At 42.5% G+C, this 26,006-nt stretch overlaps 1 protein-coding gene across 3 annotated transcripts in view; it reads left to right on the forward strand.

The window, feature by feature from the left end:
* Nucleotides 1-26,006, forward strand: part of LOC137438937 (plexin-A1) — a 583,415-nt gene that overhangs the window by 380,572 nt on the left and 176,837 nt on the right. For all 3 annotated transcript variants that reach the window (XM_068134429.2, XM_068134443.2, XM_068134436.2), the window contains exons 14-18: nt 12,395-12,546; nt 15,115-15,235; nt 16,309-16,445; nt 16,829-16,993; nt 18,099-18,192. In XM_068134429.2, the coding sequence (XP_067990530.2) occupies nt 12,395-12,546; nt 15,115-15,235; nt 16,309-16,445; nt 16,829-16,993; nt 18,099-18,192 (669 nt within the window). The remainder of the gene's footprint in view (nt 1-12,394; nt 12,547-15,114; nt 15,236-16,308; nt 16,446-16,828; nt 16,994-18,098; nt 18,193-26,006) is intronic.

Below are 26,006 nucleotides of genomic sequence, written 5' to 3' on the forward strand. Positions count from 1 at the left end.
GTGATAAATGTCGGGGTGTACTTACTTTTTCCACATGCGAAATTTGCATTTATGTTTATTTAAATTATTCAATGGACTACAAAATGTAATTGTTTCATGATATTTGTTATATTACATCACCTTTATCTATCAATATTGTTGAAATGAAGATCAAATAGCTGTATGTTGAAATATGTTGAAAAAGTCAAAACTTTACATGGGGTGGTCTTACTTTTTCACGTGACTATATATATATACTAGCAGAGGTACCCGGCTTTGCACGGGAGTGGGAGGAGGAGGGGAGGGGGAAGAGGAGGGGAGGGGAACGGGGGGGAGGGGGAGGGGGAAGCGGGGGAGGAGGAGGGGAGGGGGAAGAGGAGGGGAGGGGAATGGGGGGGGAGGGAGAAGGGAGGGAGGGGGGGAGGGGAAGGGGGGAGGGAAGGGTGCGGGGGTGCCCAGGGGAAGAAGGGCCCCTCCCCTCCCCCCTCCCCCCCTTTCCCCTCCCCCCCCTCCCCTCCCCCTTCCCCCTCCCCCTCCCCCTTCCCCCTCCCCTCCCCCCTCCCATCCCCTTCCCCCTCGTTCCCCTCCCCTTCTCTTCCCCCTCCCCTCCTCCTCCCCCTTCACACCAGGGGGGTTGACTCAGCCTGTCATCCCACCGAGGTCGGAAGTCGGAACTCATTGTCGTCAAATAAATGTAGCCTGTATGTTTCACTCTTTGTCACATGCCGTTGGTCCCATGTCAATCGGATGAAGTTGAAAAATTAACGTTACGAAGGTTCTCTGGGACGTACTGATTCCGAATAATGAAGTTGAAAAATTAACGTTCCGAAATACGCTAATTACGCTAACAGAAGCGCTGGAGGGAGCACTGCGCTCCCTCCCTTAGATTCCCTCCCTCTTCTGCTAGCGCTAATTACGCGTAACACACTAATTTTAAAACCCGAAGTTGTTTTAATTTTAAGGTGTGCTGTAGTCAGAAGCGCTAGAAGCGCTGCGCTCCCTCCCTTAGATTCCCTCCCTCTTCTGCTAGCGCTAATTACGCGTAACACACTAATTTTAAAACCCGAAGTTTTTTTAATTTTAAGGTGTGCTGTAGTCAGAAGCGCTAGAAGCGCTGCGCTCCCTCCCTTCGAATCCCTCTCTCTTCTGCCGCTTCTGCGCCGGCAATGCTTCTGCTACGCTAATTTTAAAACCCGAAATTTTTTAAATGTTTATGTCTCCGTGACATTCCTGGGACCATCCCGAGTCGAACAGTACTTTCCGCTCGCAAATCCGTCCACGGGTTCTCGAGATCTTAGAGATTGTAGACCCGAAGTTTTTTTAATTTTAAGGTGTGCTGTAGTCAGAAGCGCTAGAAGCGCTGCGCTCCCTCCCTTCGAATCCCTCTCTCTTCTGCTAGTGCTAATAATACGCTAATTTTAAAACCCGAAATTTTTTAAATGTTTATGTCTCCGTGACATTCCTGGGACCATCCCGAGTCGAACAGTACTTTCCGCTCGCAAATCCGTCCACGGGTTCTCGAGATCTTAGAGATCATAGATAGAGGCCAACTCTACTTTATATATATAGATACAGGGTGTGTCAATAAAAGGTTAACCGCTTCAAAACTTTATTAACCAAAACATTGAGAAAAAAAATTAACTCGAAATATGAAAACCAAATCATGGAGAAATGAAACTCATTATGTGGTAATGCGCTTATAGTTGAGGTGTTCGATGTGAGCACCCCCACGCACACAACATGCATTCACACAAATTGTGAAGTTTTCAATGACGTTTCTTCAAGTTTCAATGGTTACCGTCTGCACATAAGCCTCAAATGCTGCCTTCAGATCAGGTTCAGATCTGGGGTGTACCTTGTGGACGTTATTCTTACAAGCTCCCCAGAGGAAAAAATCCAGCGGATTGATGTCGGGGCTGTGTGGAGACCATTCATTTTCCATACGCAAACTGAGAACTCGTGTCCGAATTTTTGATGCAGAAAGGCAATTGTTTCGTTGGCTGTATGCGGGGTAGCACCGTCTTGCATGAACCACTAACTCTGGAGGGCTGCAGTGCTCATCGATTGCTTCAAGTCTTCGTAAAATGCATTGACAATCGACCAGTATCGTACTTGATTGATGGTAACCGTTCCTCCGTTTTTGTCTTCAAATCAAAACGGCCCAAACACACCTCTGTAGCTGACAGCCACAAAAGCAGTGACTTTCCGACCCTTAAGCAATTTCTCTTCAACCTCATCTGGATGTTGACTTCCCCAGAAAATGTTGTTGTGTGAATTGACAGCACCATTGACGTGAAAGTGTGCCTCGTCACTAAACCACACATCACGAATCCAGTTTGCATTTGCCTTCATCTTCTGCTGCAGCATCTCACACATAGCGACTCGTGCTGCTTTATCCCCATCGGTCAATTTATGGGCTGTTGTGATGTGGTAAGGAAAGAGGCTTAAATCTTGTTTCATTGTTCTTCTGATACTGCTGGGATACTGCTGATACTGCCAGTTCAGCCGATCTTTGTCGATGCGATTTATCCGGACTTTGCGTGACTGACTCACGAACTCGTTCCATGTTTCCTTCCCACGGTACACTTCTTGGGCGACCGGACCTTCCCTTGTAATGTTGAGAATCGTCCCTTTGCTTTCAAACTTTTTCACAAGTTTCCAAATGGCTGGCCTGCTTGGCTTGATTCTGGGATGCACGCCATATTCAGTACAGAACCTCGTCTGGATGGAAGCAATTGATTTGGTCTCAAAATACCACTTGACAATGTTTACTCTTTGCTCTGTGGAAAACGTCATTTTTCCCGTGGAATGCTTTGGTTATGCTTGAATGACTTCTCGAAAGATCATTGATCAGTCCTGCAAAACAAAAAAAAATTAAGGTAATGACGAAAAGTACAAAAGTTATTTTAAGCGGTTAACCTTTTATTGACACATCATGCATGTATATATATATATACCTTCCCCAGACGGAAGCCTCTCCTCAGTGAAAGACACATGAAAGCCCGCATGGAGTTTGCAAAAAAGCACCTAAAGGACTCTCAGACTGTGAGAAACAAAATTCTGTGGTCTGATGAAACAAAGATTGAACTGTTTGGCTTCCGTCTGGCCACTCTGCCATAAAGCCCAGATCCGTGGAGTGTTGCAGTGATGGTTGTCCTTCTGGAAGTTTCTCCCATCTCCACACAGGATCTCTGGGGCTCAGCCAGAATGACCATTGGGTTCTTGATCACCTCTCTTACCAAGGCCCTTCTCCCCCCGATTGCTCAGTTTGGCTGGGCCTGCTCAAGGAATAGTCCTGGTTGTTCCAAACTTCTTCCATTTTGGAATTATGGAGGCCACTGTGCTCTTTGGAACTTTCAATGCAGCAGAGATTTTTTTGTAGGCTTCCCCAGATCTGTGTCTCGACACAATCCTATCTCTGAGCTTTGCAGGCAGTTCCTTCGACCTCATGGCTTGGTTTTTGCTCTGATATGCATTGTCAGCTGTGAGACCTTATATAGACAGGAGTGTGCATTTCCAAATCATGTCCAATCAATTGAATTTACCACAGGTTGTCTCCAATCAAGGTGTAGAAACATCTCAAAGATGATCAAGAGAAATGGGAGGCACCTGAGCTAAATTTCAAGTGTCATAGCAAAGGGTCTGAATACTTATGTCAATGTGATATTTCAGTTATTTCTTTTTATAAAATTTGCAAAACTTTCTAAAATCCTGTTTTCTCTTTGTCGTTATGGGGTATTGAGTGTAGATTGATGAGGGAAAAAATTAATTTAAACGATTTCAGCATAAGGCTGCAACATAACAAAATGTGAAAAAAGTGAAGGGGTCTGAATACTTTCTGAATGCACTGTAGGTCAGACACTTGATACAACTTAAGCTACTGATAGAGCAATTGTGTGCAAGTACTCTTTTGCCTGAATTTCAGTGTTGAGAAACATTTTATGCAGTCTTTATCAAAGAGTTGCCTTTACAGAAAAACACACACATACACACACATCAACGGAGGTTGGGATGTCTCCGTTCCATCTCCTGAAACCCACCCATACGTGGAGATAGCAGCCAACAACAGCAACTTGCATACTGTTACGGATTCGTCACTTTCGTTGTTGTGGTTTTCATCCACTGTAAACATTTTTGATTCCATGTACTATTATTGTTGCCATTTAAGGGAAATAGAGATTACTATTTTCAAAAGGTAAAAAAGTTAATGTTTAAAATGAAACCGGAACCGGACGAAGAGGAAGAGGAGGAAGAGAAGGCGGAGCGAGTGGGTCGGACAAGAAGCCGAGCTGCTTCAAGGTCCTGAGCGAACGTTGGCGAACGAGGGTCACGTGTGAACTTTGTGTTTCCTGGGAAAGGAATTCCTGCGACAGAGTTGTTATCGCTGTGACAGATAAACCTGCGTGACAGGTTTTGCGGTTGATTCCGAGGAGAATCATCGGAGTGCCGTTACGCCACGAGAACGGGCCTTCGGCCATTTTTACCTCGCGCAGGATTTGCGCTTTGCTCAAGGTTTTTCACTCCGCTTCAATCATTTTCACCGCATTCAGACGTTAATCTGGTGTGTGTGTGTAACGTGGCTTTTGAGTGGGAAATCTGTGGTTCGCGGATTGGGAGCCGTGGAACGTCCATACCCGAGGGTGTGATTTCCCAGTCGCCTTGAGGGAACCTTTGCGCAGCTTTGGCAGCGTTACTGTGACTGTCATCCGAACAGGATTCTGGTCTCGATTAGACATCGTTCTGACGATCAACTGGAGCGGATCGACTTTGGCTTGATGCCGGAATAGAGACATTGGGAATGTTCTTCTTTTCGCTCACTTGGAGCACAGTGAGTTATATTGTACGAACCTGATGGTACCATCATAATAAATATATATTGGTTGTACAATTGATTACTATTGTTGTTGTACTGTTATTCTTGTGTGATCTTAATACAATACTTGTTTGTTGGTACCAATTGGTGTGGTTTCATCATTGATCTTTGACATACAGAATAACACATCTTTCTCCCGTGACTCCTCTCGGGCCTCAGAGGTACACTGTGACCGGGGTTTGGGGAGGAGCACGTAACAATACACACATATATATATATACACACACAAACACACACACACACACACACACACACACACACACACATCCAAATGCAATTTGGCCTCAATACGTATGCCAAGTGCACATTCATACAAGGTAAACCAAGAAAAATGGACAACATAAAAATTTACCTACATACAACAATAGAGGATCTCAAAAGTGAATAATCATACAAATACCTCGGAGTAGAAGAGGGCCATAAAATATATCACAAACAAATGCGCTAAACAATTCCCAAAGAATACCTGCGTAGAACAGGGCTGATCCAGAAAACATACATCACCCCGAGAGACAAAATCAAAACCATCAACCAACTAGCCAAACTTGAATTCCAATACACCTGCGGAATAATAAACTGGCCAAAAACAGAAATAAACAAACTACATATCAAAACAAGTAAACTCCTCACAACCCTCAAAATGTTATACTCAAATCATTGCATCCTGAGAATGTACCTGTTGAGATAAGAATTGGAGGTCGTGGCCTAATGGAACTCAACCAAGTGCACAGAATGACAACTGTTGCACTGGCTGAATCGGTGGAAAGTTCAACAGACTACAGAATCCAATCTGTATGCAAACAGAAAGACAGCAAGCTATTGAAGGTAATCCTAACCCATCAAGCAAAAAATTTACAAAGACAGGTGCAAGTGGAAGATATCACACATGAAACCGAAACAGCAATGAATACAGCCACAACGATTGCAAAAAAGACGAAATAAAAATATACGCTGAAATATCAACAGATATATGCCGACAACTGGGAATATGATAAAAGAGCAGGAAGGTAGACTAAGAAGAGTTGAGCAGATTGGGCATAGACAATGAACGTTTATTGGAATGACGTAGAAGAGGTCAGCTCAACTGGGATGGAGAACAAATCATTATAAATGCCCAAGACCAAGGACACTACACGAATGGCTTTAAGAAAATTGGTAAGTGTAGATGCAGCAAGATAAAAACAGAAAGCACGAGCCACCTCCTATCGGGATGTAAAAAACTCATGTCAGAACAATTGTACACACAAAGGCACAATAAAGTATGTCAAGTAATCCACTGGTACATCTGCAAAAACGTCAATATCCCAGTCACAGAAGACTCATGAAACATGAACCAAAAGTGATAATTGAGAGCAAGGAAGTAACACTCACATACAGACTGATATTCCCATCGGGTGGCGTGCTGACGAGGAGGGGAGTGTCATTGAAGCTGAAGGGAAAGGTGTATGCTGCATGTGTGAGAAGTGTTATGATTTATGGGAGCGAGACATGGGTAATGAACGTAGAGCAGCAAAGAAGGCTGGAAAGGGTGGAAATACAAATGGTTTGGTGGATGTGCGGAGTATTGTTGAGAGAGAGGAAGACAAATGATGAATTGCGAAAGATGATGGGAATAGAGCCTGTGATTGATGCTGTGAAGAGAAACAGTTTGAGATGGTTTGGTCATGTGTTGAGGAAGGATGAAAGTGACTGGTTGAGAAGAGTGATGGAAATGAATGTGGAAGGAAGTAGAGGACGGGGAAGACCGAGAAAGACTTGGCTAAATGTGGTGGAAGAAGAAATGCAGGCAAGGGGGTTAACAAGGGGAGATGCAGAAAATAGGGCAAAATGGAGAAGATTGTCATGGGGCCCGCAAGGCTAACCCCCGCTCTAAGAGGGAAAATGGCCTTAAAATGCATGTTGTTGTTGTTGTTGTCAACATAGAAAAGAAAGCATCATGACCGGATGTATTACTTCAGTATAAAAAAAAGTAAAAATGCCATTGAAAATTGAGGTTTCACTTCCCAGAAATTTTGGCCGAAACAACATACAAATCAAGAAAGTTATCAAATTACAAGACCTCAAAAATGAAGTGAGAAGATCCTGGAATTTAAAGAGCATCAAAATTGTACTCGTGTTTATTGGAGCAAGGGGAATGATGAATAATAACCTTATAGAGATCTTTTCAAAAGCATCCCTGGGAATATTAATTCAAACTAAGTGCAGTTGGAGCTGTCTGGGGCTCAATGACAATCCTGAAAAGAGCCTTCGGAATAAAACTTTGAGAACAACAAAACCTCATAGCATGGTCCATGAATCGTAAATCCCCTCCTCCCCTCACCTCTCACCGAAACGGAGGTGGATGCTGCGAGACCTGGGAGGACTCCGTTCCAACTTCTGAAAACCACATATGGAGATAACAACCATCGGCGCGCGCGCACACACACACACACACACACACACACACAATCTGCCATTTTGGCTGAAGTAACGCAAATATCAAGAATATGACCAAATACCAGGACCTCAAAATAAGGTCAGGAGATCTTGGAAGCTGAAGGCCCTCAAAATTGTACCAGTGATATAATTGAAGCAACAGGAATGATAAAGAATAACCTCACTGAGATTTAAAAAACCCTCCCTGGGAATATTACCACAAAGTACAATTGGAGGCAGTCCTTGGGTCGATGACGATCCTATAATGAGCCCTCGGAACAAAACTCTGAGAACAAAAAAATTCAACAGCTTGGTCCATGAACTGGGATCCCTAAATGAAGCCGAGGTAGATACTTTGAGTCCTGGGAGGATTGCTTTCCACCCACTGAAACACTCAAATGGAGACAACAACCAACAGCACACACACACACCAACCAACCAAACATATACATCAACTTACCAAACACACTTTACCAAAGTCTATGAGCCAATGTAATGGCAAAGGCAGCAAAGGGGATTATTTGCTACTCGATGAAGGGTTTTTTTGAATAACTTTATTTTCTCGGAGAAATTTGTCGTATTTTCACAATTTTGAAAGTCGAATAAACTGTGGAAGATGCCCATGGCAGGAAAGAAAGTGCAAGCTATTCTCTCCCCACCAATCCCCCCGCCCCATACTGTATGATCGCCTTAGTTATGGTTACACATTCAATATTCTCAATATCCACACCAGAGGGCTTTCTCTGGCTGATAGTGTAGTAGGCAAATGCAAAATATTCAGGATACTGAATAAAAGGTCATCCCTGTATGTTTTTACTGTGCATGTCTATGTATCTACTGTATGCATACATATACGTGCATAAACAACAACTGAACAACAACTGTATATAGTGTGTGTGTGTGTGTGTGTGTGTGTGTGTGTGTGTGTGTGTGTGTGTGTGTGTGTGTGTGTGTATGTATGTATATATATATACATATATATATATATATACAGTGCATTCAGAAAGTATTCAGACCCCTTCACTTTTTTCACATTTTGTTATGTTGCAGCCTTATGCTGAAATCGTTTAAATTTATTTTTTCCCTCATCAATCTACACTCAATACCCCATAATGACAAAGAGAAAACAGGATTTTAGAAAGTTTTGCAAATTTATTTAAAAGAAAAAACTGAAATATCACATTGACATAAGTATTCATACCCTTTGCTATGACACTTGAAATTTAGCTCAGGTGCCTCCCATTTCTCTTGATCATCTTTGAGATGTTTATACACCTTGATTGGAGTCCACCTGTGGTAAATTCAATTGATTGGACATGATTTGGAAAGGCACACACCTGTCTATATAAGGTCTCACAGATGACAATGCATATCAGAGCAAAAACCAAGCAATGAGGTCGAAGGAACTGCCTGCAGAGCTCAGAGACAGGATTGTGTCGAGGCACAGATCTGGGGAAGCCCACAAAAAAATCTCTGCTGCATTGAAGGTTCCCAAGAGCACAGTGGCCTCCATCTATCTATAATTCCAGTAATCTCTGTTTGTTTGTACGTTTGTACGTTTGTTTGTCTGTGACCGCTGTTTCTCGACAACCACGGGTCCGATATACTTTTAACTTGCCAGGTATATTGCTGGGGACCCGAGGATGTGCCTTTTCAAGGTTTCATATTAATCGGACAATTACTTACCGAGCTATGTCCAAAAAACGATTCAACCAATCAGAGAGCAGCGAACTATCGCGTGTGCCGAACGTGGCGGACACACTCTGCCTCGGATGGCACATTTGAGAGCGTATTCATTTATTTCACGTTTGCAAACTATGTTGGCGTTAAACTATGTTTTAAAACTAATAAAAACGAATTTGCGATTCATTCGCTTTCCTGCGCGTTTGTGCACGCGATGGCGATTTCTTTACCAAACTCCGGAAGCCGTTCGCTTTGGACCAAACCATTTCATGTAAATAGAGGGGGGGGATATAATTTTAGATATAGATATAGTACGGGCAATGCCCTAGTCTATCTATAATTCCAGTAATCTCTGTGTGTTTGTTTGTTTGTACGTTTGTACGTTTGTTTGTCTGTGACCGCTGTTTCTCGACAACCACGGGTCCGATATACTTTAAACTTGCCAGGTATATTGCTGGGGACCCGAGGATGTGCCTTTTCAAGGTTTCATATTAATCGGACAATTACTTACCGAGCTATGTCCAAAAAACGATTCAACCAATCAGAGAGCAGCGAGCTATCGCGTGTGCCGAACGTGGCGGACACACTCTGCCTCGGATGGCACATTTGAGAGCGTATTCATTTATTTCACGTTTGCAAACTATGTTGGCGCTATGTTGGCGTTAAACTATGTTTTAAAACTAATAAAAACCCCGGGGGGATTGTCACTGTACTCGCAAGCCGTTCGCCGTTCGCTTTGGCGTTGCGAATGAACCAAAACATTTCATGCACCAAACCATTTCATGTAAAGCGTTCGCCGTTCGCTTTGGCGTTGCGAATGGACCAAAACATTTCATGGACCAAACCATTTCATGTAAATAGAGGGGGGGATATAATTTTAGATATAGATATAGTACGGGCATGCCCTAGTAATTCTTAAATGGAAGAAGTTTTGGAACAACAAGGACTCTTCCGAGAGCTGGCCGCCCGGCCGAACTGAGCAATCTGGGGAGAAGGGCCTTGGTATGAGAGGTGACCAAGAACCCGGTGGTCACTCTGGCTGAGCTCCAGAGATCCTGTGTGGAGATGGCAGAAACTTCCAGAATGGCAGCACCAACTGAGGAGAACCTGCATCAGTGAAATATCACAAAAGAAAGATAAGGGTGAGAAAAAGCACTGTTATAAAAGAAACACAGTGGACGTTTCAGGAATAACCGTTTTCAAAAATACAATTTTTTGTTTTTTTGGGGCAAACGGTTATGCCTGAAACATCGACTGTTTCTTTTAAATATCTTACCCTTGTCTCTTTTATTTATATGTATAATATATCAAGTAACAATGGCTGGTGGGAATAATATACAAGGAATCCATAATGAGTTCTCCAACCTGTAGTTGGATGACCCAGCAAAACGTTTCAGCGAGCAACTCGGGCAAAAAACCGTATCTCCATCTCCATCCGCCATTGTCAAGAGCTATTTCCCTCTTAACCTCGTCATCCTTAATTATACCCGGTGTTGGGGGTGGAGCTAATCAGCTGATCAATCACAAAGCTGCGTTGAGAGACGCCTCATGAATCACAAAGACCTCATCCATGACATTTATCCAATTCAAACATCAGCCAATGATAGAGCTTGCAAAATCAGTGCTGTGCATCTGTTAAGAAAGTAAATTAATTTACATCATGTAACCTCAAAGTTGTCTGTGGTGTTGTAATGATCCAATGGACACCATGATGTCCCACTTTGTCGCTGTTCCCCTCCCCACGGAGCATCTCTGGTGGACGTATTTGTCTATCGGGGGACCATATGCCTTTGATAGAGCTACCGTCTCCTCTGTCAGAGGCAAACTCGTTTGTCCATTGTGCCAAGCCTCCAGTATTCCTCTCCTGGCACGGTTTGGGGATACAGGTAAAACGTTCACATTATCCCATAGGGGAATATGGCCAGCCCTTAACCCATGCTTGGCAAGAGCACATATTTCCGGGTGGTTGCATTGAAAGGCCGTGTAGCATTCTTTGATGTGCTAGCCCAAAGTCCTTCCAAGCTTTCCGATATATTCAGTACCACAGACGCATGGAACAGTGTATACTACATATGTGCGGTGATCCTTGTGTATTTTGTCCTTGGCATTGGATGCCGGTTTCAGAGTGTATACAGGTTGAAAGTATACCTTCACCCCTTCCGAGCTCAAAATTCTGCCAATCCTTTGGGATAATCCTGGCACAAAAGGAAGCGCGCATAAGCCTTTAGGTGGTTCCTGTGGGATTTCCTGATTTATCGGAGCTGCCAGTGCCATTTTGGTTTTTTGGCAGAAGTGGTCTGGGTTTCCGGACCCATTTTAGATGTTTGATCTCCTTCCTCTTAACCTCTAAAGTGGATGGTATGTTTCTTGCCCCTTTCACAAGCGTTATTACCACAGCTCTTTTATGGTCTTTAGTGTGGCAAGACTCAAGAGAAACGTGACGATCGGTCTGGGTTCGTCGTCACCTTGACATAAAGAAAAGGAAGCAACCAATCCTGTTCTTCCTTTTCTTACCGCCTTGCCACTCTTTGGGTCAGTTTCAGTGTTGAGCAGAATTCTAAACAGTAAAACAATCTTTGAATTTGAACAGCCATTTCATAGAAAATTCCATGGCAGCACCAATAATCACTCCATTTCACACTTTCGTAGAACATGACATGCATTTTTTCATGGAGCTTTACCTTTTGGATTTAATTGGAGGGGAATATGTTTCGCACTGACAGAGGGGAGGTGTGCGGAGGGGGGAGAGGGAGTGGAGGTGGAGGAGTGAACACTTTGAACTAATATGTTTAAGATTTTTTAAAAACTTGTTCAACACATGTCTTCATAATCAGTTATTCAGTTGCTTTATGACATTATTATGACTATTAAGAGTTCTGTACTGTTCGGGCTGACAGGATAGTTGAGGTATGCGCACTTGTCTCTGGGCTGTCTCACCTAGGTTTGAATCTCGGCCCACCTATAAACTGTCACCCTGGTGTGTCACAGGCAGGTTGAGGCATCGGTGTGTGCCATCACTCACAATGCAGGTTAAACCAGGCGTCCCGTTTGATAGTATTAGTTGGTGGATGTTAATGACTCTACGAAGAGTATGCGAGTTATCGCAAACACCCTGAACAAATAACAAATCACTTTCACCTTCAGTTAAATTTGGCCGGTTATTGAAGACATTTCACCTTCTCCACCCCACAAGAAGGCGGGAATAATTGGGGCCTTTAAAGAAGTAGTTTATGTTGTAGTATAGATGAAGAGTACTGTCGGAAGTATATTTTGCGTCTGATTATGTACACTCTTTCCTGAATCTACCTTGTGATATACATCTCAATCAAGAATATTATTAACCTTAATAGTAAATGGCATGATTCTGCTCCTCTAAATGGGTTTGATGTAAGGAAGACTGTTGAGTTTCCTAATTTTTTGGTCATTTCCTCTATAATCCCTCAGGTGTTTCCGCTTAGTGGACCACCTCAAGGTGGGACCCTGGTGACAATTCGTGGGCAGAACCTGGGCCTGAGCTTCCCTGAGATAGAGGGACGTATTATGGTTGCCGGAGTTCTGTGTCATGCTGTGCCAGAGGAATTTGTCCCAGCAGAAAAGTAAGGCCATTATTAACTTTTTTTTTGTTTTCTTTCCATCCATCGACATTCATACTCTGTACTCAAGGTCGATTTGAGGTTCCATGTATCTCATTCACTAGCTCAGTTTCATCCATGCTTGTTTTTTCTTGTATGTATGTCTGTATCTGCAGTGTAGCTATACTGACTGTTAAAGGATAGCTCAGAAATAATGCATTCCCCATTGAGTTGTCTTGTCTGGGATTGATTATTCGGTATGACAATAAAATTGCCACCATGGTATAACGCAGGCAGATTATTGCATCAATAAATACATATTCCTTCAGAGTAAAGGAGGGAGAGGGGGTATGAGGCTGCCAGGATGGCCTGTAGGTACGCACATTCACCTTTAAGCTGTCTAGCCTGGGTTTGAATCCTGATCCAGCTACAAACTGTCATCCCAGTGTTTCACAGACAGGGTGATTCTTCAATTCATTATGTGTGCCATCCCTTGGATAGATGTTAAACAGGTGACATGTCTGCCAGCATTCGTTGGTGGACATTAAAGAATGCATTGTGCCCTTTTTGAAGAGTCAGCGAACTATCGATCTATCAATGTGATCAATATGATCGATCAATCGATACCGAGCTATCGATATGACCGAATTCCAGATTCCTGCCCTAACCTGCAGAGGGAATTGGATCAGCGGCACAGCCACGCCCTCAGCTAATGATGCTACCCCACAGCCTTGTGCAGCATATAAATGCAGAAGAAGAAGAAGAGTAAGAACAATACGAGGAGGGGTGTCTCATCTGCATGCTATTGCTTTATGACATTAAAGATCCAACGGTACCTTTCATAACGAGTAGGCCGCTGCGTGTTAGTGCCATGGCAAAGTTATTTGACTGAAGACTACTTTAACTTCATGACTTCCTCACTGAAGATCACTTTAACAGCGTGCTGTGATGGAGTCGCGACCTGTCTTCGGTAAATCCTCAGAAATGGAAAGGTGCAATAATTTATAATCTTCGTGATAAGAAACACCAGCTCTCGCTATACAATTCTCAACTCCGCCATTACATCAGGACTCTCACTCTAATGATTTTTATCCACCAAAATCATTCAAGCTACTCACACAGCTAGTCAGCTACCCTCCTCTTCATCATTCTCTTCCTCCGCTCGGCACTGTTCCTGCAACATCAATGGCTCAAGATTGCTTTTTTTCTTGCTGTTTCTGCAATTATTGCTTTTCTCCACAAGACAAAGCAACGGCAGAGACCAGAGATGTCAGGGGGTGATAGCAACAGAGGCACTAATAATTCAAGAGAAGATTTTTCTGATGCGATTCAACCGGGCAGGATATAGAACAAAACACAAGTACAATCTGTCCTGGGAAAATAACCGCATTTCATCTGTCACATGTGGTATGTTGCTGGCCGTGATTTTAGATGTAATTGTAGACATTCAACGTCAAGTACAACCAAACTCTCTCTTTGTGATCATCAAGCTGGCATCACATCTGTCTCTCCTGAATTTGGTGGAAAGTAAAGTTTTCAACATTATTGAAATCTTGCACGATGAGACCGAAGCACAAGGTCTGTTGCCTTCACAGCGCAGGCAGTTTGGTCGTTTCTGTTTTTTTTCACCACCTCTCTTCCAGTCTAGCTCCCTCTGCTCTGTTTCTCTCCCTAAGCCCTCTGTCCCTCCCCAGCAACTCCAGGAAGCACGCGTTCTTCCAGTAACGCCGTCATGGTTAAACCTCCAAAATCCAGGTTTACTGCATACCTCAACACTTTTTTTTCCTCCCTCCTCTTTAATGTGGAACTGCCTTCCCATGATTGTTCTCTCCCTTTCTTCCCTCCATGCTGTCGCCTATGCAATGCATCGCTTTACCCACAACCTGTATCAACCCTTCTTAACACAACCTTTTCACTTTCAGGTCGCTGTGTTTCCTCCCTTCCTTTCTCTCTTTTTTTGTTTGTTTATTCCCTCACTTATTATGCCCGCGATGTGCACTGCTCCCCTACTATCGGCTCACACCCCTCATCACCTTGCTCTTCCATGATCCTCTATCTTGAAGGGAAGAAAATAATTGGCATTGCTCTTGCAAAGATCAGTGGTTGAAATCTTCGATTTGCAATGCTTTCACCACTCCCACCCCTTCTGACCCCAAACCCTCTCCAATACCAAACAGCACCTACCTCTTGGTGACTTAGGACAATTTTGATGAATATATAGGTGTTGTTGTTGTATAGCCCCGGACAGTTCCCTCGAACCAGCCTGTGGCACGGAGACAGCCGATCGATCTTGCAGGAGTAACCCAGAGATCCCCCACATCCAGGATGGTGTACCCCACCTTCACGAAGTCAGGGCCTTGACAGAGTTCGAGAGAAAGAAAGAGAAGAGTCAGAGACAGACAATAGGAAAAAGGTTGGTCCATGAGGACCAATTGGCACTCTGACCATGACCACGCTGCCCTGACAAATCCGGGCAGCAGGGGAAGAATGGGGAAGATTTTACCCCGAACTTGCATTGGGGGGTGCAACCACCGCGAAGGGGCATCCCCGGTAGCTGTGAATATAAAGGTATTTCATGTCTGTGCATTCCAGGATTGTGTGTGAGACTGAAGCGGTGTTTGGCGCAGTAGCCGGAAGTGGCGCGGTTGAGCTCTGCGTGGGAGAATGCAGCCCGCGATACATGGCCGCTTCTCAGGAATTCTTCAGCATTGTGGTGAGATAACCAGAGCAGAAGAGGAGGTTATTGAGCGAGCAACACCGTAACTGCTTATTTGACTGATTCTCCCAGGAAAGCTGGGCGATTAGAAATTCAGTGAGGGATCAACAGATCGATTTGTGCTCTATTAGGAAATCAGTCATAATGTTGCTTTGGTTAGGGTTAAAGATAAAATGTTTGTCGTTTGCAAACTTTATTGCAACTGCTCTTCATTTGAATTGTTGTCGCATTTTATGAAAGTATCAATATTTACATCGAGATGTATTAAGAGGAATAGTGTTTAAGATACAGTATGTACCAGCAAAAGGAAAATAAATAAATTGACAAATCGATAAGAATTAATCAGTTTTGATGATTTTCAGTAAAAATTGGCTGAAAGAACCTACTTAAAAAAAAAAAAAAGACTGTTAATTTGTAAACATAAAGTAATTATCCGTACTTTCATCTGAAGTTTAACATTTGAAGTCGTTCCAATCAGAAAACAACATTGATTTTTGCAGTAGCTATTCTTTTCTTTCTTTTTTCCTGCATATGTTATTGACCTTTGCCATTTATAAATGACCAAGCAACTTCTTTTTTTGGTGGGCTTTTTTGTGCAAAGAAGACTTGTTGACAAACGATGTCGTTACAAGCATGGCCATGAAACCCGATGCTTTTTAAGGATGCCGTGACATGCTGTGTTTGTCAAATTAGGTCAAATTAGGCCGGGCATTGTGCGTGACATGTCCAAATTAAGCAGACATTAAGGGATTGACCTCTGCCGGAGTTTTCTCCTGATTTAGCCTGCGTGACTAGAAAGCAGTGTGAGACACTTCACTTTGAAATGGGTGGGTTCTCGCATGCCGATCAGCGTTTTACATCGCAGTCGGGATAAACAGCTGAATGGAAAGCATAGCTTGAAGACCCTGTCACAATGGCTTGTGAAGATTTGATGTTATGGTCCACAGATGACTTATTCACCGTTTTTTTTTCTTCTGGAAACGGGTTTAGCTTTAATCAAATCAATTGTGTCAATGTTGACAGGATGGGCATTGTCCTTCATCTTACCTTCATGTGTGTGTCACTTTAAGCAACCTGTGGTGAGTGTCCTGAAACCTGCACAAGGCCCGATGTCTGGTGGGACACGAGTGACCTTCATTGGGAACCATCTGGATGCTGGAAGCTCAGCCACTGTAAAGCTGGGGGATGTGCCATGCCAGGTGAAACGGTAGGACCCAACAGTTTTGACGTCTTCACATAACAACACACACTCTTAAATTTGAGATTAAAGAATACAACAATTAACCTTCAAACAGTTGCTGAGTCAGCAGCTCGAGGAGGTTTTGATCAAAAGATCCCTTCTGGTTAAGGTTTCGACAACTGCTTAATAGAAGCCATCTTTGAAATATCCTTCAACCTTAGACATCTTGACATTTCTGTTTGAACTCTGTCATTGCAATGCCAAAGTATTACCAACAACCTTTTGAACATGAATTATAGGTGGAACTTTAGCTGGAAGGCAACTCTCGGATTATTGAAGGTTTTCGGGCACAAAATCAATTACCGATTTAATTGTCCATCTTTGTGCTCTGTTTGTGTTTTTCCGGGCAGACGCTCAGTCTCGCAGCTGCTTTGCGTGTCTGGAGCGAGCGCAGCTCCACGAAACACCAGTGCCACTCTGCTCCTGGACCGTGCGCAGCTGGCACCTGCCACTCATTTCCGATACCAACAGGACCCGAGGGTGATCAGGGTTGAACCACTCTGGAGCATCTTCCGGTGTGTGTGGCAGTGTGGGTGCGAGTGAGTTAATGCTCTTTGAAAATGGCTTGGAAAGGGAAAGGACGAGGAATGTAAAAGAATTGTGTGCCATTGTTCAAATGAACCTTATTACTCAACTCAAATTTAAATCGGAGATTATATTCCCCATTTTCAACTTTCAGTGTGACAAAAATCTTTGTAATTGTTAAAGTTCATTTTAATGGCTTACATCGACATTGTTTTTTGTGATTTTAAGATGGATAAACCACTCGGTGGTGTTTAACGCTTAATGGATTGATTGATTCATGGATGGGTTAGTGGGGAATGGATTGGTTAATGGATAAAATGAATTAATGGAGTGAATGATTCATAAATGGAGTGCTGAATGTATGGATTGATGCAATGATGGATGGACAGATAGATTATTTATTGGATGGAAGAAATGGTGAATGGATGTATTAAATAAATAAAGAATGGAATGGTGGATGGATTAATTTTTTTAATAATTCATGGATTGGGAGATAGGTGTATGAAATTTTTTTCGTTATTGGTGGACAGATGGATTGGATGATGGATGAATGGATTGAGTTATTAGTGGATGGGATGACTGGTGGTTGGCAGTGGATAGATACAGTACACAAGATTATTTGTTAATGAGTAATCACCTCTGCCACCGAAGATGGACGGAGGTTATGTTTTCACCTGGCACTGGTCGTCTGTGTGTCTGTGAGAAGGATATCTCAAAAAGTTATAGACGGATTTCAGACGAAATTTGGTAGATTGGTTGGGTGTGTGACAAGTACTAATTGATTCGATTTTGGTGAAGATCCAAATCCGAATCCGGATATGAGAATTTTCAATGATTCTTCACCATTGAGAGATAGGCCCAAAAATGATATATAGCATGATATTTAAAAACGTTGTGGACGAGTTATGACAATACTTGGTGGATTGTTTAAAATTAACAAAAAAAATGTTTACAAAACAAACTGTTTAACCTGGCGGAGTTATGCGCTCCACCGAGTGCTACCAATAGTATTAATATAATCTATGATTGTAATTCTAATTGTAATAAACTATATTGGACATTATCATTAGTGATTAAAATGCATGTCCTTTGCAGGGGAGGAACACCTCTGACTATCACTGGTTTCAACCTTCGACTCATCCAAGAACCTCGAGTCCGAGTACAGCACAATGGGAAGGAAAGCTTCAATGTAATAATACTTTTTATATCCAGTTGCTAAAATGTGCATATCACATAGTATTTATGGGCCAAACACCCTCTTTTTGGTATACATTGTCGAGGCTCGTGGAAGAGCTTGCACAAAGGGGAAAACATCAACACCAGTAGAAGTGAGTGAAAGTGAGATATACACGACATGGCCAAAAGTATGCGGACACCCTTTCTAATTAGTGGATATGGCTGTTTCAGCGACACCCATTGCTGACAGTTATATATAATCAAGCACACAGCCATGCAATCTCCATCGACAAACATTGGCAGTAGAATGGGCCGTACTGAAGAGCTCAGTGCCTTTCAACGTGGCACCGACATAGGATGCCACCTTTCCAACAAGTCAGTTCGTCAAGTTTCTGCCCTGCTAGAGCTGCCCGGTCAACTGTAAGTGCTGTTATTGTGAAGTGGAAACGTCTAGGAGTAAGAACAGCAAAGCCGCAAAGTGGTAGGCCACACAAGCTCACAGAACAGGACCGCCGAGTGCTGAGGCACATTGCATGTAAAAATCATCTGTCCTCAGTTGCAACACTCACTACCGAGGTCCAAACTGCCTCTGGAAGCAATGTCAGCAAAACAACTGTTCGTCGGGAGCTTCATGAAATGGGTTTCCATGGCCGAGCAGCCGCACACAAGCCAAAGATCACCATGCGCAATGCCAAGCCTTGGCTGGAGTGCTTCCTTCTTTGGCTGGAGTGCATGCTCTTTCACTTCCTTCTTTCTCTTGCTGTGATTTACCTTGAGGCGCACAGCACGAAAAGCTTCTTTTTTTTTTCTTTTTCTTTTTTTTTTTGTATACTGAATCGAGGCTCGTGAAAGAGCTAACATTTACTTCACAAACAAATCAACCAGACAAACAAAATATATAAAAAGCGGGAGCGGAAAACAAGATGGGGAGAGAAGGTGAAGCACACAAACACAACATTTGAGAGCAGGGAGATGTGTGGAAGGGAGAGGGCTTGGGGGGAGGAGGCATGGGAAGGGGGGGGGGGTGGAGGGAGAAGTATAAAACACAAGGACACCAATGACTTCCAGGACAGAAGTTGGTATTTCAAAAAAGTGGAATTGGGGTGAAATTAGCGGGGGTAGAAAAGATCAAGGTTTTGGATGGGGGAAGATAAGAGATGGTGGTGAACAGCTGTTTTAAAGACCTGGAGGGTGGAGTGGGATTGAAGAGAGTGAGGGAGTTTGTTCCAGAGGCGGGAGAAAAGAGGAATGAAGGAGTGAAGGTGAGCAGAGAGTCTTGATTTTGGCAGTTTGACCATAAGAGGGTTGCAGGCAGATCTTGTGCGACCTGTAGGAATATTTGCGGGACAGAGCCCAGAGAGAGCTGGGGGGGCAAGGCCAGAGAGGAGTCGGTAGAAGATGGAAAGACCACCAACCTGCCTGCGGTGAGTGAGTGAGAGGCCCTTGGAGTTAGCTTCATCGCGGGAGATTCCAATGATTCTGAATGCTTTGGTTTCAACAGCGTGAAGACGAGCTAGGTGTGAGGCAGGAGCACCAGCCCAGAGGGGAGAGCAGTATTCCATTGAGCTGCGGATGAAAGCCTTGTATGTGGTGAGGAGCTCAGGTGTGCCAAGGAAGGACTTCGCACGACGGAGGATGCCCAGTCGGCGACTGGCTTTGGAGGCCAGATTTGAAATGTGGTTTTCCCAGGAAAGATCATGGCAGATCCTTGGCACACCTTATTCTGGCACACCAATGTGGATTCTGTTATTCTTATTATGTCATGTTTCTTTTCTTGTCTTGTCTTATGTATTTATTTATTTTTGTATGCATTGTCAAGGTTCGTCGTACGTGAAAGAGCTATTACGAGTACACTGAGTGGATCAGGACGTAACATGACAAAAACAGCAGAGAGAAGGGGAAAACATCAACAGCAGAGCCTAGGCCAAGACAGTGGGAGGTAAACAATGGGTATGGGGAGAAATGGGGGGCAAGAGAGGATGGATGGGGGAGACAAGATGAAGAGGAAATGTGTTATCTGGAGTGATGAATCACGCTTCACCATCTGGCAGTCCGACGGACGATCTGGGTTTGGAGGATACCAGGGGAATGCTACCTGCCCGAATGTATAGTGCCAACTGTAAAGTTTGGTGGAGGAGGAATAATGGTCTGGGGCTGTTTTTCATGGTTCAGGCTAGGCCACTTGGTTCCAGTTAAGGGAAATCTTAACTCTACAGCATATAATGACATTCGAGACGATTGTGTGCTTCCAACTTTGCGGCAACAGTTTGGGGAAGGTCCTTTCCTGTTTCAACATGACAATGCCCCTGTGCACAAAGCGAGGTCCATGCAGAAATGGTTTGGCGAGATCGGTGTGGAAGAACTTGACTGGCCTGTACAGAGCCCTGACTGCAACTGCATTGAACACCTTTGGGATGAATTGGAACGCCGACTGCGAGCCCGGCCTAATCGCCCAACATCAGTGCCAGACCTCACTAATGCTCTTGTAACTAAATGGAAGCAAATCCCCACAGCAATGTTTCAACATCTCTTGGAAAGCCTTCCCTGGAGAGTGGAGGCTGTTATAGCAGCAAAGGGGGGTGGGGGGGGGGGGGGGGGGGACCAACTCCATATTAATGCCCATGATTTTGGAATGAGATGTTCGAAGTTCGGGTGTCCACATAATTTTGGTCATGTCATAAATAATATATATATATATATATATATATATATATATATACTGTATATATATATATATATATATATATATATATATATATATATATATATATATATATATATATATATATATATATATATTGTAATGGCATCCCCCTGACTTCAAACGAGACCATAAGCCATGGATCATGTCTCATTCGGATAAACACCGCATAATCTGCGAGAAACAAATATGCGCCTGCCACGCACATATTTATTTTTGCTATAAAAAAAAAAAAATTACCACCTTTAGAGGCCATTTTTCCCCGCAAAGCGGGGGTTGGCCTTTTTCGGGAACCGTGGTTGTTGTTGTTTTTTTGGACCCCTTTTTGAAGCAATGTTTTACGGCCGGATGCCCTTCCTGACGCCAACCCTTTTTGCCGCCTTTAACGACAAACAGGGAATTACCAGTGAACTGGTACTCAATTAGCCGACCTCGGAAGGTATGGTATATCAGGCTGAGTCAACCCCCCTGACGTTAATTCAACGATCGACCGGGATTCGAACCCAGGATCGTAGGATCCTAAGCCGGAACCCTAGCCGCTAGCCCAACACCAGGGCTAATGCAAACCAATAAACCAGGAGGCACCGATGATCAAGCAAATATATAAATCAAAATGGGCAGAGCGTGACGATCGCCCCTCCCAATCCCAAGGGATAGGAAATCCCGCACATGCGCAGACTATGTGTATGTGTGTATAGATATAGATATATATTTTAATATATATATATATATATATATATATATATATATATATATATATATATATATACATATATATATATATATATATATATATATATATATATATATATATATATATATATATATATATATATATATATAATATGCTGATTTAATGCAAGTCCTGATTCCAGAACTAATCACAAAACTTCTGTAACGTTCAATAAACAAAAGTATCCATAAATGAAAGTTGGCAGATGGACCCTCAATTCCTCAGCCAGGGAAAGAGCATAGCTTGGACTTTGCCCGACTGCCCGTGTCTATCACATTACTTCCTAAATCCAGAGAGGGTGCCTTGGACAATTTATGTCTGCATGGAGGATACAACCCACTATCTGTATCTTTTTGCAGAATGCAAGCGTGTCCCACTCGTATATTAATATATACAAAACTCTTTATAACCATTGACCCATTCACTGATTGACTCACTCATAGAAATGTTTTGTGATCTCTAGGTAGACTAGAATGCTGAAACTTAGCATACTTGTTGTAACTCAAAGTCAGGATTCCTGAAAAAAAATCCCTGAAAAACTGTCTGTAAATGTCCATCAATGAAAGTTTTCATAAATATATTTTCACCGGTGTCGCCTCGCTCCGGCTCACAATGTCACATGACCAAAGCCAAAAGCATGTCACATGACCAAAGCCAAAAGCATGTCACATGACCTGACTTGTTAAACTCGAAGAAATTCAGGTAATGGCACCTGCAGAGACAATAAAGCACAATGTTCCCTGCACTGCAAACATTGTAAACAGACAACTTGTTTCAATATAATAACAAATTTCATCATAGCATAATTCAACTATTTAAGTTTGAAATTTTTAATTCCCATACCTGTAAAATGTTAAATATGGAGCTCATTCTGATCACTCATTCTTGATTTACTTGATTTACTTAGCTGCTTGGAGAATTTAAGCAGAATCCACTTCATCAAATATATAAAGTTGTTTCTAACGGCTGACTCACTGCTAATTGAAATACAGGTAAATGTTTAATATATTCTAAGTGGGTTAATGATGAATAAGCAACATTTTTAGCTTTTGGTTTTATTAAGTTTTTGGTTTAAATAAGCCATAAGGCTTCATTAAATGAAGTTCACAAATCACCAAGTTTACTTCAAGCTGATAGTTTGCAATAATATGGAAGGTTGGTTACTATGTCTTTGACATCACAATGTCCATATGATCAATGATGTCACTGACAGTAAATAAAGAGCTCATACTGCACACTCATTTTTCATTTAATTGATTAATTTGTATGCTTGCAGAATGCAGGCATAATAGACTAATACATATCAGTTTCCAAAACGAAGTCATTAAACCTAATAATTTATATCTTCCCTTTACATTCTTATATGATAAATTACCATTAAAAAAAACAAGAATGCAAATCCTCATCGAGGAAACAGCCCCCAGGCACACCTTAAAAATAGAACGTGTAGATTTTACTTATAAATAAATGAATGAGATAAATATCTAAATAAAGATATTTGGAATAATAATTTAACAAAACAAAATTATATAAATCATTAATTAAATCACATTACAAGTAATTCCAAACAAATATAATAATTTAGAAATAATTAATTCTTTCTGGTTTTCTCCTTGAAGTTAATTACCATTAATGTGCATATAAATAATAATTCAAAGTGGTGTATTAGTAGAGGAGATGGAAAAGTGTATACAAATAAATAATTCTTCCCAAAACCATCTACTGTATAATACTGTATTATTATCTCCGATAAAAACATTTAAATTGGCAAAATAAAAAAATGGCTTTGATCCCAAAATCATTTTAAATGCATGATCATGTCCAGATATTATTTCATACATTGCCACATAAGAAAGGAATGCGTCGAGAAAGTTTTTGAGTTGAGGATACGAAAGGATGGATGGATGGACAGGACCCAAAATATAAACCACCAGCAGGGCGAACATCCTGATAGGGGCTAAAAAATAAAACTTTAAGCAAATACAGAACTTTCATAATGACCTAATCTGCACCAGAATGATCGGTGCACATGCACAGAAATCTCCTAGTAACGGGCGTCATCAGGGCAGCCAAACGCATATCGTGTGTGCGAGACAAGGATTGTTACCTAAAATGGCTCATGAAGCTTATAAAATAAGTCGAAAATAACTGGAAATATACCAGCTAGAAAGAGATGTGCCTCGGTGCAACAAAAGAGTTGGAGAACTTTCGGAACTCATACAAAAGGTGATAGTATGCAGCTCCCCATAGTGCGGCAAATTCCTGAGGCTGCCAAGACTGGTGCAAGGCCAGAAGGCCTCTTTGTCTGAAATTGCCACTTTTTCATCTAAATTCTGAAAATTCTGTTTAAAGGACTATTTGAAATAAAGATTTTGCACTAGCAACGGCAAGTTAAAAGTGCCCAGCAAGCAGAACTGAGTCACTGAAAACACACAGCGCATGAGCAAAAGGCCTCATTAGCATTCATACGTCATTTTGAAAGTGGCATGTTTCACTTTATACTATGTGGGGACAGCTATGCGCTTTGAAGTCCCTTGACTAGCCCTGAAATCTCAAATGATTTTTTTCAAAGAAATTACTTGGGATAATGTATGATATTCGCTATATTCCAAAATGAAGTGTTACGTGCTCCTCCCCAAACCCTGGTCACGGTGTACCTCCGAGCCCCGAGAGGAGTCACGGCAGAAATATGTGTTATCCTGTATGTCAAAGATCAATGGTGAAGCCACACCAATTGTTACCAACAAACAAGTATTGTATTAAGGTCACACAAGAATAACAGTACAATAACAATAGTAATCAATTGTGCAACCAATATATCATTTTCCTATGATGGAACCATCAGTTCGTACAAGGTATCTCACTGTGCTCCAAGTGAGTGAAACAAGAACATTCCCAATGTCTCTATCCCGGCATCAAGCCAAAGTCGATCCGCTCCAGTGATCGTCAGACGATGTCGTATCGAAACCAGAATCCCGCTCGGTTGACAGTCACACTGCCAAAGATGGGCGAAGGCACCCTCCCAAAGCGACGGGGAAATCACACCTTCTGGTACGGATGTTCAACAGCTCCCACTCGGCGAACCGCACTCCCACTCGGCGAACTGCAATTTCCCATTCAAAATCCACGTTTCACACACACACCAGATTAACGTCTGGATGTGGTGAAAATGGTTGAAGCGAGGTGAAAAACCTGGAGCGATGCAAAAATCGGGCGCGAGTCAAAATGGCCAACGGCGCGTTCTCGAGACGTAATGGCACTCCAACGATTCTCTTCGGAATCGACCGCAAAACCTGTCTCGCAGGTTTATCTGTCACAGCGATGACAACTCTGTCGCAGGAATCCCTTTCCCGGGAAACCCAAAGTTCACTCGTGACTCTCGTTCGCCAACGTTCGCTCCAGACCTCAAAGCAGCTCTGCTTTCTTGTCGAACTGCCTTGCTCCGCCTGTTTTTTTTCTTCTTTTTTTCTCCTCTTCCTCTTCGTCGTCGTCCGGTTCCGGTTTCATTTAAAACATTAACTTTTTTTACCTTTTGAAAATAGTAATCTCTATTTCACTTAAACGATAACAATAATAGTACATGGAACCAAAAATGTTTACAGTGGATGAAAACCACAACAACGGAAGTGACGAATCCGCATTCATACGTCATTTTGAAAGTGGCGTGTTTCACTTTATACTATGTGGGGACAGCTATGCGCTTTGAAGTCCCCTGACTAGCCCTGAAATCTCAAATGATTTTTTTCAAAGAAATTACTTGGGATAATGTATGATATTCACTATATTCCAAAATGAAGTCACGACAAACAAGTATAGCTGCTCAGCAGGTAGAGCTCAGGTTTCGCAATTCAACCACCGAGTGGTCTTCATCCAAAACTGTGTACCCATCATGTGCCGGATGTGCATTGTGCTCCCAGGGAGGAGGGGGGTGAGGGGAAATCAAATGACTATAACATGAAGATGGTGAGTCCTACCCTAGAACCTGTTCATTTTGCATACATTCGGCCTGTTTTCTCCCCTCTTATGGTCAGTTGTACATGCTGTGTGCATTCTGCTCTTGATTCAGGGAAGATGGAAAGTGCAGGAAGAATGACAGACTGTTCTCCATATGCTTTGCTCATATTTCCTTGTATTACCATTATTTATATTGTACATGCAAATTTGATAAGGAGTCTCTTGAGAATTTACTTTGTTGATAGCATCATTAATTTTCCCAGTTGTTCTGAGTACTTTACTGCAGCTAAGTGACTTCCCATCCCCAATCTCCTTCTGCTAAAGCAACAAGAGACTTTCAGAATTTGGCCATGGTAGTCATTCTAAGGACTTCAAAAGATACTGTGGGCTCGTTAATGTACATATCCAAAGGCAAGCAGATGAGACAGCCAGCTTCCTG

The sequence above is a fragment of the Myxine glutinosa genome, chromosome 1, assembly GCF_964187855.1.
Source record: "Myxine glutinosa chromosome 1, kmMyxGlut1.1, whole genome shotgun sequence".
NCBI classification, from domain to species: Eukaryota; Metazoa; Chordata; class Myxini; order Myxiniformes; family Myxinidae; genus Myxine; species Myxine glutinosa.